General features: G+C 43.5%; 1 protein-coding gene across 1 annotated transcript in view; it reads right to left on the reverse strand.

Moving 5' to 3' along the window:
- Window positions 1-206: 206 nt before the first annotated feature.
- LOC113023552 (hemicentin-2) overlaps window positions 207-19,772 on the reverse strand; it is a 33,804-nt gene continuing 14,238 nt past the window's right edge. Inside the window, exons 4-8 of the mRNA XM_026169637.1 lie at window positions 3,393-3,704; window positions 2,467-2,760; window positions 1,296-1,403; window positions 1,148-1,203; window positions 207-332 (exon numbers count right to left, since the gene is read on the reverse strand). Coding sequence (XP_026025422.1) covers window positions 267-332; window positions 1,148-1,203; window positions 1,296-1,403; window positions 2,467-2,760; window positions 3,393-3,704 — 836 coding nt within the window. The 3' untranslated portion in view covers window positions 207-266. The remainder of the gene's footprint in view (window positions 333-1,147; window positions 1,204-1,295; window positions 1,404-2,466; window positions 2,761-3,392; window positions 3,705-19,772) is intronic.

A 19,772-nucleotide genomic window follows, 5' to 3' on the forward strand; every position in this document is an offset into this window, starting at 1 on the left:
GCATAAAGGAGTAGGAGTGTTGCATAATTGGTACTGGGGTGCAAAGCAGCGCTTTTGTTTAAGGTATGGGTACATGTGTTTGAGGTATGGTAACAAAAGCTTCACGTTGTGTTACTTTAGTCTGAGCATGGGTTTATAGTGTTCAAGCAACGGGCAAAAACTGTAATAAAGTAATATAATTGATTTTTTTTTTTTTTTTTTTTTTGCCATCTTTAGTCTAATTTTGGGCCATTGGGGTGTCTGTGAGCTGTTACTTTGATGACGTCTCACTTATCATTTCTCGTTCCATAGTTTTGATCTCTGCTGTCTATGAACAGAGGCTCATTACTGCCCTGAAAAAGAACATAAAGTCCCCGTTACACATTTCACGTCTCACCCTCCAGATCACATGAATACAATCACCAAAACAAAGTGCTCGTGAGACACTGAGCTCATTTCTCAGTGCCCTGCAGTCACCAAACTAAATGTAACTGTGGGTCATTTATCACAGATTTGTTTTAAGTAACAGACGTTTTTTCCTTCACCAAAACATGTGAGTAATGAACGTTTGTTAAATTAAACGTTCTAGCCAAAGAGCAGAGGAAGTTCATATCACACAAAAGAAGCTGCAGCAGACTCTTAGAGAGCAGAAACAACACAGGGACTCGTCTACAGGACTTAGAGCAGGTCACATGTTGTGTTGGGCTTTAGTCGTTGTCTTGCAGAGTTTACAGTTGAACACCTTTGTGTTCCCTAAGAGGCACAGCAGTATCAGCCCACCCTGCACATAGCTCGCTGAATATCCCCGTCAGGGGCGTGGCCTCTCTGACTGACAGGTGGCTGCTAGCTGTCTGCTAGGCTACATCTCAGCTGACCTGGCAGTAGATGGTGAACATGCCCTCAAAGTCCCTGTGACACATCGAAGAATAGTCCTGCATTTGTACCGTGAACCCACAGCAGGTGGACTTCATGTGTCGTTCTTTTTCTAAACCAGAATATTTGCTGGACTGAGGTTTAGTCTGAAGAAGTTTATTTTTGTGTGAGAAAGAGCAACTGTGGAAAATACGCCAACCTGAGTTTCATTAAATGCAGTTGTTTTCATGTGTGAAAACAACTGCATTTAATGGAAAGACTGACCAAGTTTATGATATGAAACAGAGGAGGATACCTGGAGGTTTTGGTTGTTGGTGGGTTGTTCTCGCATCTCAAAACAAGAGTTATTATCTAGATAAGAAATAAAGAACAAATGTGTGTAACAGGAAATTCTTTAAGTAAAAGATAATCATGATGAATAGCAAAGATTTACATTCACATACTTCCTGAATTTCTCTTTCTTTGCCTGTAGCAAAGAGCAACAGCAACAATCACCAGGACCACTGCAAGAAGCGCTCCCACAATCACTCCATAAATCCATCCTGTGTCACCTGTAAACAAATTCAAATATTAGTTTTACTCTTCTTTCAGGTGTTAATGATACAGATATGATTAAAACTAGTTTGAGTTTAATAAAGTTCAGTTTTAAACTGAGATGATTTTCTTGTCGTTCACACGCTCAGTTACACAACAACAGGAAACCTGTTTCTCATAAAGTCACAAGATGAAGGCACAACAAACATCAATCACTGAACCCTGCATGTTCACTGAACCCACAAAAGTTGTGAAGAAGATTAATTTTAATAATAAAAATCAATAAATAATTTCATACTTTTGGACATTTGATCATTCAAATCAGCTTCAAATGGATGTTTAATCACCTGCGATGGACCACTGGTTTAAATATGCCAAATAAATGAACTGATATGACAATTTGAATGGATCTTCCGTGACACGCCCACTCTGGATGCTTCTGTATCGATGAATAAGTGCAAAGTGCACTGAAGGCACCCAACAAAAGTAAATATGGAAAAAAATATGTTCTTGACAATCAAACATTGTTAGTTTGAGAAAGTGAAAATATTTAAATAACTTCTGAAAAGATTTTGATTACTTTAGTCCTTAGTCACAGTATAGTAAAAACAGGATGCAACCGTCTGATAGGAATAAAAAAAACATCAGGTCACCCTCTGACTGCACTGACATTTTTTTGCCTTTGGGGTAAACTGATTGAAAGGAGCTGCAGCACTGTCAACATCTCACCATCGAACTCAGAGTGACTGTCACTGTCTCAGACAGGTCACAGGAGATTTGACAGTCACTGCTGGTCTGCTTTACAGATCGTCCCACACAGTGAGCTGAAGACAGTCTGCACAGATGAGTAATGCTGCAATTACATTACTCCCTCCCTCACAAGTTTGCTGCTTTTGTTAAATGGACCGGTCCTTACACAGCACTTTCCCACTCAACGTGCTTTCTACTACAATTCACACACGCACACACGCACACACACGCACACACACACACACACACACACACACACACACACACACACACACACACACACACACACACACAGAGAGAGAGAGAGAGAGAGAGAGAGAGAGAGAGTACCTGTGTCATGAGCTGAACACCACAGTGTGGAGTTGAGGGCAGCAGTCTTGTTACTGACAGGGTTTTCTGCCCTGCAGGTGTAGATGGGTTCATTGTGCATCTGGATCTCCAGAGTGAGGGTTAGGTTGATGGAGACATCTGTGTCACTAGTCTGCATTATAATCTCACTTCCTCTGTACCATGACAGGGTGACATTTAATGAATTCTCTACCCAACATCTTGCAGAGCAGATCCCACTGGTCTTTGCTGTAATGTCGGTCTGTGCTTCAGTGATGTGTGGAACAGAAACAGGATCTAAGAAGGAAAGTGCTGCTGTTGAATTGTACCTGAACATTCACATGATTAGATTACATGTGTGACGTCAGCATTTAAAACAGGTTTTACAGGTTCAACAAGAACAAGAGTCATTGTTAAAGTGGTATAACTGCAAAACACAAGATCTCTAGTTTTCCAACTACTTTCCAGTTCTAAGGAACTCTTCCCAAGAGAAAGGTCTTCAACATGCTAAAACCATTGTACCCTGGTCCGACCCCCTGCCCTCACTGACCACAGCTTCCATATTTTAACCCCTTTTAAAGGAAACCAACCTGATCTTATATACTTGCTGATCTTACACTTTGTTTAAAGGCTAAACATGCTTTTCTGTGAGGGACATCTAATCTGTATTCTTATTTCAACACACACTTTTATAAACAGCCTTTGAGCATCTACTGGTGTCTGTGATGCTCCAGGATTACAGTATGAATTAAGGGTGATACTTTCATAGCTGTTTTTTTCTTCAGATCACTGAAATATCCATGAACAAGGGTCTTTTATCTCTATGCATCACATCTTTGACTATGTGTTAAGTTTTGAGATCTCTGCAGTAGCCTGTATCTGCATTAAAACCATGCTTCTCAGTACTGACACAAAGAACATTTACTCACCATAGACAGTGATGAAAAATGTTGCAATTATGTCCAGGAACCCATCTATCAGTATCCTGACACAGTAACTCCCAGCAAGGTTTTTGGTTATGCCGATGAAGGTGAGCTCTCCACTGTACGGGTTCAGCTGCAGATGCCCTTCAAAGCTTTCATTAATAGAGGTCATATTATTCTCAAACCGAAGTATGGGCTCTCCATCACAGCGTTCACCCTGCATCCATCTGACTTTCGGATTTTGCAGTTGCATGCTTACTTTAGGGTCCAGAGTGACATTGTTCCCCTCCAGAACATTAACACAAATAACCGGATTATCTGGATGTCAAAGAAATCACAAAAATGCACAAAGAAAATTGTTGTTTCACTATTATTTTAGAATCTTGTGGCAGCACAAATTCTCAAAAATAGAAGCAGACAGTTAAAATATACAGTTATAACTATACAGACATAGATAGATAGATCAAACTCTGTCTGTGAAGCTGGATTTAAGAAATAAGACCTTAAGGTCAAAGTTTTAAAATGACGTGATGTCATGTGGTTGGTTGGTTGCGGCTAATAGACTTAGTTTATGTTAGCTAACTAGTGAAAGAATCGATAACTCAGAGGAAAATAAAGATATTAAAACTAAACATCAGTGAAAGGGGATCACTTTAGTGCTGCAACAATGACTTTATGTTAAACTGAGGATATACTGTCCACTTTACTGTCTGTCTCTTTAGCAGTTAGTGGCTGTTCACTGTTTGGCTAGCTGCACTCAAACAAGAAAATCCAGCTGTAAGGTTTGGGTTTGTAAAACACTTTATAAATGATGACAGTGTGGGGGAGAGCCTGTTGGAGCCAGGTCACAGGTGGTTCACCGGACTAACCGAACCAAACAGAAATGCATTTCATGCTTATTTTTATGATCTTTAGAGATTTTTTTTTTTTTTTTGCCATTTGGTAACATCTCTGGAGCACGCAGGGGCTTTGTGAGACTTATCCTGATCACAAATGTTAGGATGAGATAAGATAAGATAAAACTTTATTAATCCCTCGGGTGGGTTCCTCTGGGGAATTCGGTTTCCAAAAGCACAGCACCGACAGAAGTTACAGAGTTACAGAATATTATATACACACACACACACACACACACACACACACACACACACACACACACACACACACACACACACACACACACACATATATAAATACAGAGACATATATAAATAAAATATACGAAGGGGATAAATAGAATAAATAGGAATAAAAATAAAAATACAAGTGAATTGCACATTTCAAGTATTGAGGTCTATTGCACCATTGACTATTAACAAAAGTATTGCACAGTGAGGTGAAGAGGCACTACAGCTTAGTTGCTCCCCCTCCTTTGTCCTCCTGTCTCCCCTCCCTCTCCCCTCCAGAGAGGAGTTAAACAGTCTGATGGCGTGTGGGACAAAGGAGTTTTTAAGTCTGTTAGTTCTTGTCTTGGGGAGAAGCAACCTGTCACTGAACAGACTCCTGTGGTTGTTTACGGCCGTGTGCAGAGGATGCCCAGCATTGTTCATAATGTCCAGCAGTTTCTTTAGTGTCCTTTTCTCTGCCACTGTCACCAGAGTGTCCAGCTTCATGCCGACCACAGAGCTAGCCTTCCTGATCAGTTTCTCCAGCCTGGATGAGTCCTTCTTTGCTGTGCTGCTCCCCCAGCACAGTGATAACTGAAAGATATCCTGGTGTACTGAACAAACATGGTAGTTCAGAGCCCAAGTGATCTGACACACCTGCTAATCTGAGAACCTGCGAATGGAACACTCTGCTCTGTTTGTAGGTGCTTGTTTTTAACGTGTGTTTGGACATTTCAGTGTGGCCACAAGACTTTGTGATTGAATTGTGAAGATCCATTCTACTGCGCAAAATTGATCAGCCTCGACGGTGAAGTTGGTGATTGAGATGTCATTTGTATATACGTTTCTGTGAAGGGGGCGCTGTCAATTGGTGTTCGCTCTCTCTGCGGTAGAGTATCACTTCCAGTTCCTGATCCAAAACACAGTCCGAATTCATGGGCTGCATCATGAGGCCGCATTTGTAGGCCGATTACGATTACGTCACAGTGACGCATCAAAGGCTGTCCAAATTCGTAGACTCCGCCGAATGGAGCCGACAACCGCGTCCTTCTTTTCCCCGAATTTGAAGGATGGGTCGGATGTATCCTTCGTGGTCCACCATATCCCAGAATTCATAGCGCGGCCCAGCCAATTCAAGTTTCCAACAATGGCGGCCGCTACTAAGTTTTAATATTACTCTTATTAATCTTTCTGGGTCACAAAATAAACTTTGAAGATATTTTCAGGAGAGAATGTAACTGTGTAAACTTCAAATATCTGCTCAAGACATATATTTGTAAAAGTGCTCCGACGTTTTCAGAGACGTCTGTTCCTGCTCAAACACAGTGGCGTTTTTGAGTAGTTTATCTGCTTAGCAATGTAATTAAAAACTGTTAGATACATTCTTTTTTCATAGTATAATCTTCACGTGCTTCATCCGAAGCACACTTTCTGTGTACTCACTACTAACTTATAGCCAAAGTATTCACCTACTGTGTTTTTACTGTTTCGCTAGCTTAGCTTAGCTCGTAGGCAACTCGCTAGCAGCATGGCCTCTTCACTTGTCCCTCCTGCACTTTCCTGCTCATTGTGTCAGATGTTTAGTTACTCCTCGGTCTCCTTTAGCAGTAATGATATCTGTAACAAATGTAGTATATTTGCAGCTCTGGAGGCCAGGATTACTGAATTGGAGACTCGGCTTCGCACCTTTCATTCACTGTTACGGCTGTGGCCATAAGAACACTGTGTGGGCTGTTTTGTTCTGTGTTCTTTACTGTCCTTATGACTCTTTGCAGGTCCCTCCCCTAATGAAGAGTAGTGAGCAGCTGATTGGACCGTGGAACAGGTGACCGCGTTCAAAAAGCCGCTCTGACAGCTCCCGCCGGGGAGAGAGAGAGAGTGGAGCGAGCGAGTAGCTTGGCAGCCGACGCGGTCCTGACCCTGGTTTTCCAGCCTATACTTTTACTGTGTATTTGTGTGAGCGTGATCTGTGAGAGCCGCTCTTGGTGCATTAACTTAGTGCTTAGGCACTCATAACGAACACACTGTTCGAACATAAGAGTGTCCATAAGTGCACGTGGCACCAGGACGCTCTAGGCCGTAGGTCGATGATCGATTTTGTAATCGTATCACCAGACCTGCGACCAACGTGTAGTGAGGGTGTGCTGGGAACGTCTAGCAGAGGCCCCAGTCCGCGAGATCTTCAACGCACACCTCCGGCAGAGCTTCAACAGCATTCCGAGGGAGACTGGGGACATTGAGTCCGAATGGACCATGTTCAGCGTCTCCATTGCCGAAGCTGCTGCATTGAGCTGTGGCCGCAAGGTGGTTGGTGCCTGCCGTGGTGGTAATCCCCGAACCAAATGGTGGACACCAGAGGTGAAGGGAGCCACCAGGCTGAAGAAGGAGTCCTATCGGGCTTGGTTAGCCTGTGGGACTCCGGCGGCAGCCGACAGGTATCGACAGGCCAAGCGGAATGCGGCTCGGGCAGTGGCTGAAGCAAAAACTCGGGTGTGGGAGGAGTTTGGAGAGGCCATGGAAAAAGACTTTCGTACTGCCTCGAAGAGATTCTGGCAAACCGTCAGGCGTCTCTGGAGGGGAAAGCGGTGCTCTACCTGCACTGTGTATAGTGCTGGCGGAGCGCTGCTGATGTCGACTGAGAAAATTGTCAGGCGGTGGAAGGAATACTTCGAGGACCTCCTTAATCCCATTGACACATCTTCCGAGGAGGAAGCAGAGTCTGGGGATGAGGGGAATGACCCGCCAATTTCCGGGGGCGAGGTCACTGAGGCAGTTAAACAACTCCTTGGTGGCAGAGCCCCTGGTGTTGATGAGGTCCGCCCTGAGTTCCTGAAGGCTCTGGACGTTGTAGGGCTGTCCTGATTGACACGCCTCTGCAATGTTGCGTGGAGATCAGGGGCAGTACCTGTGGACTGGCAGACCGGGGTGGTGGTCCCCATCTTTAAGAAGGGAGACCGGAGGGTGTGTTCCAACTACAGGGGGATCACACTCCTCAGCCTCCCTGGGAAAGTCTATGCCAGGGTGCTGGAAAGGAGAGTTCGTCCGCTAGTCGAACCTCGGATACAGGAGGAACAATGCGGTTTTCGTCGTGGTCGCGGAACACTGGACCAGCTCTTTATCCTCTGGAGGATACTTGAGGGTGCATGGGAGTTTGCCCAACCAGTCTACATGTGTTTTGTGGACTTGGAGAAGGCAATCGACCGTGTCCCTCGGGGTGTCCTGTGGGAGGTGTTGCGGGAGTATGGGGTGTCTGGCCCATTGCTACGGGCCATTCGATCCCTATACAACCGTTGTAAGAGCTTGGTTCGCATTGCCGGCAATAAGTCGGACCCGTTCCCGGTGGGTGATGGGCTCCGCCAGGGCTGCCCTTTGTCTCCGGTTGTGTTCATAATTTTTATGGACAGGATTTCTAGGCGCAGCCAAGTGGCGGAGGGCTTTCGCTTTGGTGGCCTCAGAATCTCATCTCTGATTTTTGCGGATGATGTGGTTCTGTTGGCTTCATCGGGTGAGGGCCTCCAGCTCGCACTGGTGTAACAGTGTTTATGTGGTATTATTCCACTTGCCACAAATATCAGTGTAATGGGGAAACAGCGCCCCCCCTCTCGGTGTGGCTGGTTAGGTGAGGCTGGCTGCAGTAATCGCTGCCAGTCTGCCGTAGCCATACGAGAGGTGAGTTGTATTGTTCCGCACACGATATAGCTAAGTAGTACAGACACATAAAACATGTTTGATTAGCTGATGAGCACCGAGTGTAATAAGTGCTTAGTGGACACATGTCCAACACCAGTTTTATGTACTTTTCATTTGTTTATTAATGTGTGAAACTGTATGCTAAAGCGGAATGCTAATGGATGTTCTGCCGTAGTGTGCTGTGCGGAGTGGTGTGTGGCGAGCCATTTGCACTGATACAACACCGTTGTTTCCATTCAGGAAATAAAGTGGCAACGATCAATAAGAGACTCCTTGTCTTTTTAAAAACACAACACAACGCAGAGTCGAGGAGTCTGTTTGGGCTGAACTGTTGCAGCGGGATGAAGCAGAAACCGGTTACACTGGAACGGTTCGCAGCCGAGTGTGAAGCAGCGGGAATGAGGATCAGCACCTCCAAATCTGAGGCCATGGTTCTCAGCCGGAAAAGGGTGGAGTGCCCACTCCGGGTCGGGGATGAGTTCCTGCCCCAAGTGGAGGAGTTCAAGTATCTCTGGGTCTTCAATTCAATTCAATTCAATTCAATTTTATTTATATAGCGCCAAATCACAACAAAAGTCGCCTCAAGGCGCTTCATAGATACAGAGAAAAACCCAACAATCATATGACCCCCTATGAGCAAGCACTTTGGCGACAGTGGGAAGGAAAAACTCCCTTTTAACAGGAAGAAACCTCCGGCAGAACCAGGCTCAGGGAGGGGCGGCCATCTGCTGTGACCGGTTGGGGTGAGAGAAGGAAGACAGGATAAAAGACATGCTGTGGAAGAGAGACAGAGGTTAATAACAGATATGATTCAATGCAGAGAGGTCTGTTAATACATAGTGAGTGAGAAAGGTCTTGTTCGCGAGTGATGGGAGAAGGGAGCCGGAGATCGACAGACGGATTGGGGCTGCAGCTGCAGTAATGCGGACGCTGCACCGGTCTGTCGTGGTGAAGAGGGAGCTGAGTGTAAAAGCGAAGCTCTCAATTTACCGGTCGATCTACATCCCTACCCTCACCTATGGCCACGAGCTGTGGGTAGTGACCGAAAGAACGAGATCGCGGATACAAGCGGCAGAAATGAGCTTCCTCCGAAGGGTGGCTGGCCTCTCCCTTAGAGATAGAGTGAGAAGTTCGGCCATCCGGGAGGGGCTCAGAGTAGAGCAGCTGCTGCTCCACATCGAAAGGAGCCAGCTGAGGTGGTTCGGGCATCTGATAAGGATGCCCCCTGGGCGCCTCCTGGGTGAGGTGTTCCAGGCATGTCCCACCGGGAGGAGGCCCCGGGGCAGACCCAGGACACGCTGGAGAGATTATATCTCTCGGCTGGCCTGGGAACGCCTTGGTGTTCCCCCGGATAAGGTGGAGGAAGTGGCTGGGTAGAGGGAGGTCTGGGCCTCTTTCCTTAGGCTGCTGCCCCCGCGCCCCGGCCTCGGATAAAGCGGATGAAGATGGATGGATGGATGGATGGATTTTGGCCTGGGTTCACCCTGGAGCTGTGCTTCGTTATCTTCAATAAAATCACCTTTTTTTACTCACAACTGGTTTTGGATGTTTGGCTTGGGAACCAGGGCGGGTATTTGTCTCTCTCTCCTCCAACCTTATGTGCGTCTCTACACGCCTAGACTAGGGGCGTAACATCACCTGTAGCTAGCCAGGCCCCTGTAGCTGGTGCAGCCGAAGATAGCGTAGGCCCCGCTAGCTGTTCCCCGGCAGACCCCAAGCAGCTGGGGAAAGAGGGCGGCTGGGTGACGGTGAGGAGGAAGCATAGTCCTAAACAGAAGCCCCAGGTACCCCACCAACCTGTTCATGTGTCTAACCGTTTTTCCCCACTCGGCGACACACCCGCCGGGGGTCAAACTCTGGTAATTGGTGATTCTGTTCTCAGACATGTGAAGCTAGAGACACCAGCAACCATAGTCAACTGTCTTCCAGGGGCCAGAGCAGGCGACATTGAAGGAAATTTAAAACTGCTGGCTAAGGGTAAACGTAAATTCAGTAAAATCATAATTCACGTCGGCAGTAATGACACCCGGTTACGCCAATCGGAGGTCACTAAAATCAATATTGAATCGGTGTGTATCTTTGCCAAAACAATGTTGGACTCTGTAGTTTTCTCTGGTCCCCTCCCCAATCAGAGCAGCAGTGACATGTTTAGCCGCATGTTCTCCTTAAACTGCTGGCTGTCTGAGTGGTGCCCCAGAAACGATGTGGGCTTCATAGATAATTGGCAAACCTTCTGGAGGAAACCTGGTCTTGTTAGGAGAGACGGCATCCATCCCACTTTGGATGGAGCAGCTCTCATTTCTAGAAATATGGAGAAATTTATTAAACCCCCCAAAATATGACTATCCAGAGTTGGGACCAGGAAGCAGAGTTGCAGTCTTACACGCCTCTCTGCAGCTTCTCTCCTCCTGCTACCCCCCCCAAAACCCATCTCCATAGAGACTGTGTCAGCTCCCAAACAGACAAAAAACAAACTAAAAACCAGCAACAAACAACTTAAACATAAACAATCACAAAGAAAGAACAATACAGTATCCACATCTGAACCAAAGAGTAACACAGTGAAATGTGGATTATTAAATATTAGGTCTCTCTCCTCCAAGTCTCTGTTAGTACATGACTTAATAATTGATCAACAAATTGATTTACTCTGCCTTACAGAAACCTGGTTGCAGCAGGATGATTATGTTAGTTTAAATGAATCAACACCCCCGAGTCATTCTAACTACCAGAAACCTCGAAGCACAGGCCGAGGGGGAGGTGTGGCAGCAATTTTTCACACAAGCCTATTAATTAATGAAAGACCAAGACAGACTTTTAATTCATTTGAAAGCCTGATGCTTAACATTGTCCACCCCAGCTGTGAAACTCAGAAACCAGTCTTACTTGTTATCATCTATCGTCCACCTGGGCCTTACACAGAGTTTCTGTCTGATTTCTCAGACTTTTTATCTGATTTAGTTCTGAGCTCAGATAAAATAATTATTGTGGGTGATTTTAACATCCATGTGGATGCTAAAAATGACAGCCTCAACATGGCATTTAATCTGTTATTAGACTCAATTGGCTTCTCTCAAAATGTAAAAGAACCCACCCACCACTTTAATCACACTCTAGATCTTGTTTTAACATATGGCATAGAAACTGAACATTTAACAGTGTTTCCTGAAAACCCTCTCCTGTCTGATCATTTCCTGATAACATTTACATTTACAATAATTGATTACACAGCGGTGGAGAGTAGACTTTATCAAAGTAGATGTCTTTCTGAAAGCGCTGTAACTAAGTTTAAGAATATAATCCACCCACTGTTATCATCTCCAATGCCCTGTACCAACACAGAGCAGAGCAGCTATCTGAACGCTACTCCAACAGAGGTCGATTATCTTGTTAATAATTTCACCTCCTCACTACGTACGACTCTGGATACTGTAGCTCCTGTGAAAACTAAGGTCTCTAATCAGAAGTACCTGACTCCGTGGTATAATTCTCAAACACGTACCCTAAAGCAGATGACTCGTAATCTGGAGAGGAAATGGCGTGTCACAAATTTAGAGGATCATCATTTAGCCTGGAGAAATAGTTTGCTGCTTTATAAGAAAGCCCTCCGCAAAGCCAGAACATCTTACTATTCATCACTGATTGAAGAATAAGAACAACCCCAGGTTTCTCTTCAGCTCTGTAGCCAGGCTGACAAACAGTCAGAGCTCTGTTGAGCCAACCATCCCTTTAACGTTAACTAGTAATGACTTCATGAACTTCTTCACAAATAACATTTTTATCATTAGAGAAAAAATTACCAGTAATCATCCCACAGATGTAATATTATCTACAGCTACTCTTAGTACCATTGATGTTAAGTTAGACTCTTTTTCTCCAATTGATCTTTCTGAGTTAACTTCAATAATTACTTCCTCCAAACCATCAACGTGTCTTTTAGACCCCATTCCTACAAAACTGCTCAAAGAAGTCCTGCCATTAATTAATTCTTCGATCTTAAATATGATCAACCTATCTCTAATGATCGGCTATGTACCACAGGCCTTCAAGCTGGCTGTAGTTAAACCTTTACTCAAAAAGCATCTCTAGACCCAGCAGTCTTAGCTAATTATAGGCCAATCTCCAACCTTCCTTTATATCAAACATCCTTGAAAGAGTAGTTGTCAAACAGCTAACAGATCATCTGCAGAGGAATGGTTTATTTGAAGAGTTTCAGTCAGGTTTCAGAGCTCAGCACAGCACAGAAACAGCTTTAGTGAAGGTTACAAATGATCTTCTTATGGCCTCTGACAGTGGACTCATCTCTGTGCTTGTCCTGCTAGACCTCAGTGCAGCGTTCGATACTGTTGACCATAATATCCTATTAGAGCGATTAGAACATGCTGTAGGTATTACAGGTACTGCGCTGCAGTGGTTTGTATCATATCTATCTAATAGACTCCAGTTTGTGCATGTAAATGGAGAGTCCTCTTCACACACTGAGGTTAATTATGGAGTTCCACAGGGTTCAGTGCTAAGACCAATTCTGTTTACATTATACATGCTTCCCTTAGGCAGCATCATTAGAAGACATAGCATACATTTTCACTGCTATGCAGATGACACCCAGCTCTATCTGTCCATCATCATCATCATCATCATTTATTTATTTATATAGCACTTTAAAAACACACCTGGTAGACCAAAGTGCTGTACAATACTAATATGCACATAAAACCAGACATAGCAATAAAGTTAAAAAAAAAAAAAAAAAAAATGTCAGTTACCCACAGAGTTAAAAGCCAGGGAATAAAAATAGGTTTTTAATAAAGACTTAAAAACGGGCACTGATGTAGCCTGTCTAATGTGGAGAGGAAGGTTATTCCAAAGCATCGGCGCGGCAACAGAGAACGCTCGGTCTCCTCTAAGTTTCAGCCGTGACTTTGGGACCGAAAGCAGCAACTGCTCAGCTGACCGAAGGGAACGAGTGGGGACGTGGGGCTTCAACAAGTCAGACAGATAAACAGGTGCTTTAAAATGGATCCTGAATTTAATTGGAAGCCAGTGTAAAGAGGCCAAAATCGGAGTGATGTGATCAAATTTTCTTCTGCCAGTTAAAAATCGTGCCGCAGCATTTTGCACTAATTGCAAGCGTGACAAAGTGCCCTGCCCAACCCCCGTTAAAAGAGAGTTACAATAATCTAAACGTGAGGTAATAAAGGCATGAATAACACTTTCCAAGTCACGCTTGGAAAGAAAGGGCTTAACCTTTGATAAACGTCTGAGGTAATAAAATGCTGATTTTACCACCCCGTTTACATGGTCATCAAAGGTGAGTGCAGAATAAATTTTAACTCCGAGATTTGTGATCGAACTCTTTAGTTGGGAAGTCAAAGCTGCAAGATCAACATCCAGAGTATGAGAAGAACGATTAGGGCCAAATAAAATTGCTTCTGTCTTCCGATCATTAAAATTTAAAAAGTTTTTTGCCATCCATACTTTGACATCAGTAAGGCAGTCAAGCAGAGGTCCAGTTGGGAGACTATCAGAATGACTAAAAGGTAAGTAGAGCTGGCAGTCATCTGCGTATAGATGGAATGGCACTTTATGCTTTCGGAAAATTGCGCCAAGAGGCAAGAGGTACAATGAAAACAATAACGGCCCAAGAATAGATCCCTGTGGCACACCCCAAAGCAGAGGGGCCACAGAGGATGAAGCCGACCCCAACTTAACACAAAAGGTCCTATTTAAAAGATAGGACTTTAACCACAAAAGTGCCGAACCAGAAATTCCCACACAGTGCTGTAAGCGGGAGATCAGCAAATCGTGATCCACAGTGTCAAATGCAGCTGTCATGTCCAACAAGACCAGCACTGCATATTTACCACGGTCTGTCGCTATCAGGATGTCATTCATAACTTTTACGAGGGCTGTCTCCGTACTGTGGAATGGCTTAAAGCCAGACTGAAAGATTTCTGACAATTTAGAGTCATTCAAGTAGTCCATCAACTGAGTATAAACAACCCTTTCCAGAATCTTACTAAGAAAGGGAAGCTTGGAGATGGGTCTAAAATTTGATATGACTGAACTGTCTAAGCCTGGTTTCTTAAGTAAAGGATGCATGACTGCATGCTTAAATTCCTTAGGTACTTGACCAGACAAAAGACTAGTATTAATAATGTTCAGAATATGTGGTCCGATGATAGGAAATACCTTTTTAAGAAAACGGGGAGGAACAACGTCATTTGGAGAGCCACACGGTTTAGCATTCAACACAAGTTTCTCTAAATCAGATAAAACAATTGGTAGAAAAGCAGAGAACAGACTTGAGCAAGAACCATGCATGGCTGGGTCAGCAATAGGTAGAGTCAGAGGTCTCAAACTAGCAACCTTTTCCACAAAATAATTAAGAAACTTATTGCACATAACCGCAGAAGAGTGCAAAAGAATATAGCCCTCCGGATTAAGTACAGAATTTATAGTGTTATATAGAACACGAGGGTTATGCGAGCTGGCAGCAATAAGTTGAGAAAAATAGGAAGCCAGATAACACACACCAATGAGTTAAACTGCAGGAATGTCTTAAAGACATAAAGACCTGGATGGCCGCTAACTTTCTGCTTCTTAATTCAGATAAAACTGAGGTTATTGTACTCGGCCCTGAAAATCTTAGAAATATGGTATCTAAGCAGATCCTTACCCTGGATGGCATTACCTTGGCCTCCAGTAACGCTGTGAGGAACCTTGGAGTCATTTTTGACCAGGACATGTCCTTCAATGCACATATTAAACAAATATGTAAGACTGCGTTCTTCCATTTGTGCAACATCTCTAAAGTTAGAAATATCCTGTCTCAGAGTGACGCTGAAAAACTAGTTCATGCATTTATTACTTCCAGGCTGGACGACTGTAATTCATTATTATCAGGAAGTCCTAAAAACTCCCTGAAAAGCCTTCAGCTAATTCAAAATGCTGCAGCAAGAGTCCTGACAGGGACTAGAAAGAGAGAGCAGATTTCTCCTGTTTTGGCTTCCCTTCATTGACTTCCTGTTAAATCCAGAATTCAAAATCCTGCTCCTCACATACAAGGTCTTAAATAATCAGGCCCCATCTTATCTTAATGACCTTGTAGTACCATATCACCCTATTAGAGCGCTTCGCTCTCGCTCTGCAGGCCTACTTGTTGTTCCTAGAGTATTTAAAAGTAGAATGGGAGGCAGAGCCTTCAGTTTTCAGGCCCCTCTTCTGTGGAACCAGCTTCCAGTTTGGATTCAGGAGACAGACACTATCTCTACTTTCAAGATTAGGCTTCAAACTTTCCTTTTTGCTAAAGCATATAGTTAGGGCTGGACCAGGTGACCCTGAATCCTCCCTTAGTTATGCTGCAATAGACATAGGCTGCCGGGGATTCCCATGATGCATTAAGTTTTTCTTTTCCAGTCACCTTTCTCACTCACTATGTGTTAACAGACCTCTCTGCATTGAATCATACTTGTTATTAACCTCTGTCTCTCTTCCACAGCATGTCTTTCATCCTGTCTTCCTTCTCTCACCCCAACCAATCACAGCAGATGGCCCCGCCCCTCCCTGAGCCTGGTTCTGCCAGAGGTTTCTTCCTGTTAAAAGGGAGTTTTTCCTTCCCACTGTCGCCAAAGTGCTGCTCATAGGGGGTCATATGATTGTTGGGCTTTTCTCTGTATCTATTATTGTATGATCTACTGTACAATATAAAGCGGCTTGAGGCGACTGTTGATGTGATTTGGTGCTATATAAATAAAATTGAATTGAATTTGATTATTGTGAAATATTTGGCAAACACCTCCTTCCAGTCAGAGCATTAAAGATTGGTTGTGGCTGGGTCTTCCAACATGACAGTGACCCAAAGCACACAGCCAGGAAAACCAAGGAGTGGCTCCGTAAGCAGCATATCAAGGAGTGGCCTAGCCAGTCTCCAGACCTAAATCCAATAGAAAATCTTTGGAGGGAGCTGAAACTCCGTGTTGCTCAGCGACAGCCCCGAAACCTGACAGATCTAGAGATCTGTATGGAGGAGTGGGCCAAAATCGCTCCTGAAGTGTGTGCAAACCTGGTGAAGAACTACAGGAACCGTTTGACCTCTGTAATTGTTTTTTTTTTTTTTTTTTTTTTTTCTAAATGACATCAGAAACAGCAGTATGCGACATTACGTGATGGCAGAGCTTCAGTTCATCCTTTGTCATTTTTTTTTTTTTTTTGACCTCTGTAATTGTTAACAAAGGTTTCTTTACCAAATATTACATTTTTTTGCCTTAAGTGATCAAATACTTATTTGACACAGTAATTCACAAATAAATTGTTCAAAAATCATACAATGTAATTTCCGGATTTTGTCTTTTTAGATTCTGTCTCTCACAGTGGAAATGCACCTATGCTGAAAATTGTAGACCCCTCCATGATCTCTAAGAGGACTTGCAAAATCACAAGGTGATCAAATACTTATTGACCTCACTGTATGTAAACCTATAACACAAAGTGAAATTTTGAAGGTTAGTCGGATGCTTCCAAACAACAAAGCTCCTGGTCCAGACGGGTTCACTGGGGAATTCTTTAGAAAATTCAGTAAGATTCTAATTTTCCCACTGTATAATATGTTTCGGTCTTATGTTTCCCTCCTTAATGGAGGCTAATATTTCTCTAATTTTGAAGAAGGGGAAACCTCCTGAAGAATACGCCTCCTATAGGCCTATCTGTTTTAAATCTTGATTTGAAGATACTTGCTAAGGTCCTGGCTATACGTCTTGAGCCAATATTACCTTCGATTGTTAAGAATGCTCAAACTGGTTTTATACAAGGGTGGTATTCCACACATAGCGTGAGATGCCTACTTAACATCATTCAGCATTCATCCCTGTTTAACCCTGAGGCTCTAGTCATCTCACTTGATGCTGAAAAGGCCTTTGACCGTCTGGAATGGCGGTTTCTTTTTTTACGCTTCAAGAATTTGGTTTAGGTGACATCTTTGTTAAATGGATCCAGATCCTTTATACTTTGCCTCTCTCAGCAAACATTACCAATGGTCATAGGTCGGGCAATTTCAGTATTGAACGTGGCAGTCGGCAGCCCTTTGTTACTCGCCCTGGCTATGGAACCCCTCGCCACAGCCATTAGGAAGGATGCTGCTATTGAAGGACTCTGTTTGAACAATTCTAAACATAAGATTTCACTTTATGCAGATGACATTTTAATTTTTCTAAATTCCCCAGCTCACTCTATTCCCAAATTAGTTTCGTTAATTTGCCAATACGGCTCTTTTTCAGGCTACAAGATAAATTTTTCTAAAAGCGAGGCTATGCCCCTTTCTGATATACATGGGGTTGATCCAGATATTTCTCAGCCTTTTTGTTGGTTTTACTTATTTAGGAGAGAAGATTTCACAGAATCTAAAAGATTTGTATAATCTGAACTACACCCCTTTAATTCAGACCGTTAATCGCGATTTGGATAGGTGGTGCAGCCTCCCTTTGTCTCTTTTAGGTTGTATACATCTGGTCAAGATGAATATCCTTCCTCGCCTCTTGTATCTATTCCAGATGTTACCGCTTGCTCTGTCCAAAAGGGTTCTGTCAAAATTAAACCGCTCAATTATCTCATTTATGTGGTGTAAGAAAAGACCTAGATTAATATACAGTTTTCTGTGTTTACCTGTTCAGAAAGGCGCTCTTGCCGCTCTCTCCTTCCCACAATACCTCTGGGCTGCACAGTTTAAATTTCTCACAGAATGGTTTATAGGCGATCTTGATTCCATTTACCTTAGCGCTGAGTCCACTCCTTTAAAGGGCATTCTGCATATGAGTACGTGCACGACCTCGATAAGGACAACAAGCAGCCTTGAGAAGAACAGATTCTACTGACAACATCATGGGAGGGCTGCACTCCCATCATATAACCACACACATTGTATAACCATGCCTGCACAATTACACTTTGTAACCAGATATAGTAATTTCTCTTAGGTAATACAGGAACAAGCTTTATGAATATTCATGTGTGTAACCAATAAAAACAACCTGCAGGGGGAAAACAAGTTGAAGTGGGTTGGAGACAACTGCTTCCCTCTCGCGAGTGAAAACTTGAGCTCTGTGTGATCTCATTCCTGAGTGAGTTTCTGTTTATCCAGCAGTATCAGGGGTAAAACTCTGACAACTACTCAACTAAAATGTATAACTAAAAAGATTTATAACATTCTCTTGGATCTTAGAATGGATAACTCTAACAAAATCAAGGGTCCATGGGAATCAAATGTAGGTGTTACACTGTTGAAATGATGGGCCAACTCATCTCCCGCGCAACATATTTATTTTTACAGAAAACTGTAAAAACAGAAAAAGAAGACAATCAGTTCTCTTTGGCGCGCAGGCCGTACGCCGCCTCTTCCCCACTGACACTACTTCTTCTAGTGTAGCGTCAGCTACCGATGCGTACAGGACCGAGCGCCCTCTGCTGGCGGAACTTATACAACAGTAAAACTTACATTGCAGTGGCCTTACTAAAAGAAAATGTCTCTGAGCATCAAATAAAATGGGGGGCTACTATTTTCATGTCTCTGTCTTTAACATAGTGCCACATAGGCGCTATAGATGCTGAGGCTTGGGATGAGTTGTGTTGTCGACCTTTTAAGGCCTTGGCATCCAATTCTATTTGGGAGAAGCAGTTTAAACTAATACATAGGCTTAACATTACACCTGAGAAGAGGTACACAATGTTTCCAGCTTTGTCAAATCTCTGTAACAAATGTCAGTGTGCTGTTGATGCTTTTTTCATTGTCTGTGGAGCTGTCCTGTTATTCTACAGTTTTGGAGATCACTCATCGACAAGCTATGCATTATATTTAATTGCCGACTGCATCTGCGTCCAAGGACCTGCTTGTTAGGACTAAATGATGAAGGACTCTGTCCTGGACTGTCCGCTGAAGTCCATTGGGCAGGTTGGGGAGGAGAGGATGTTGTCTAAGCTAACATCCATCATGGACAACACCTCCCACCCCCTGCATGAAACTATACGAGCACTGAGCAGCTCGTTCAGCAGTAGACCTTTACACCCACAGTGCAGGAAGGAGCGCTGCCGCAGGTCATTCTTACCAGCAGCTGTCAGACTCTACAATGCAGCTTAACATTCTTTTGGTCATCTTACTCACCAACCTGTTTGTTTACTGTACATCTTACAGTACATCGAAAGTGCATCATGGTACTATGGACTTCTGACAAGGCCCCATCTATTAACCAGTGGCTACAGACTGTGATAAGTATTGTGCCAATAGAAGCCTTCTCTACAGCGCTTAAGGACAAACCTTTCCTTTTCTACTGCACATGGGACCCCTTTTTGGCCTATCTGGACACTCCTTCCGCTCAGAGGTTGAGATTGGGTTTATGGGATTTGGCCTGGCAACAAAAGGACGATTGTTAGCCTTTTCCACTGTTTATTATTGTTGCTATTTTTTATTTTTTATCTTCTTTTTTTTGACTACCATGACCTCCATATAGCTAGGTACATCTCTGTCCTGTGTAGGTATATGTTCATGACTGTTGTTTTCCTGCTTTGCAATAAAAAGTTCAATTAAAAAAATAAAAATACA

Source organism: Astatotilapia calliptera, chromosome 6, assembly GCF_900246225.1.
Source record: "Astatotilapia calliptera chromosome 6, fAstCal1.2, whole genome shotgun sequence".
NCBI lineage: Eukaryota > Metazoa > Chordata > Actinopteri > Cichliformes > Cichlidae > Astatotilapia > Astatotilapia calliptera.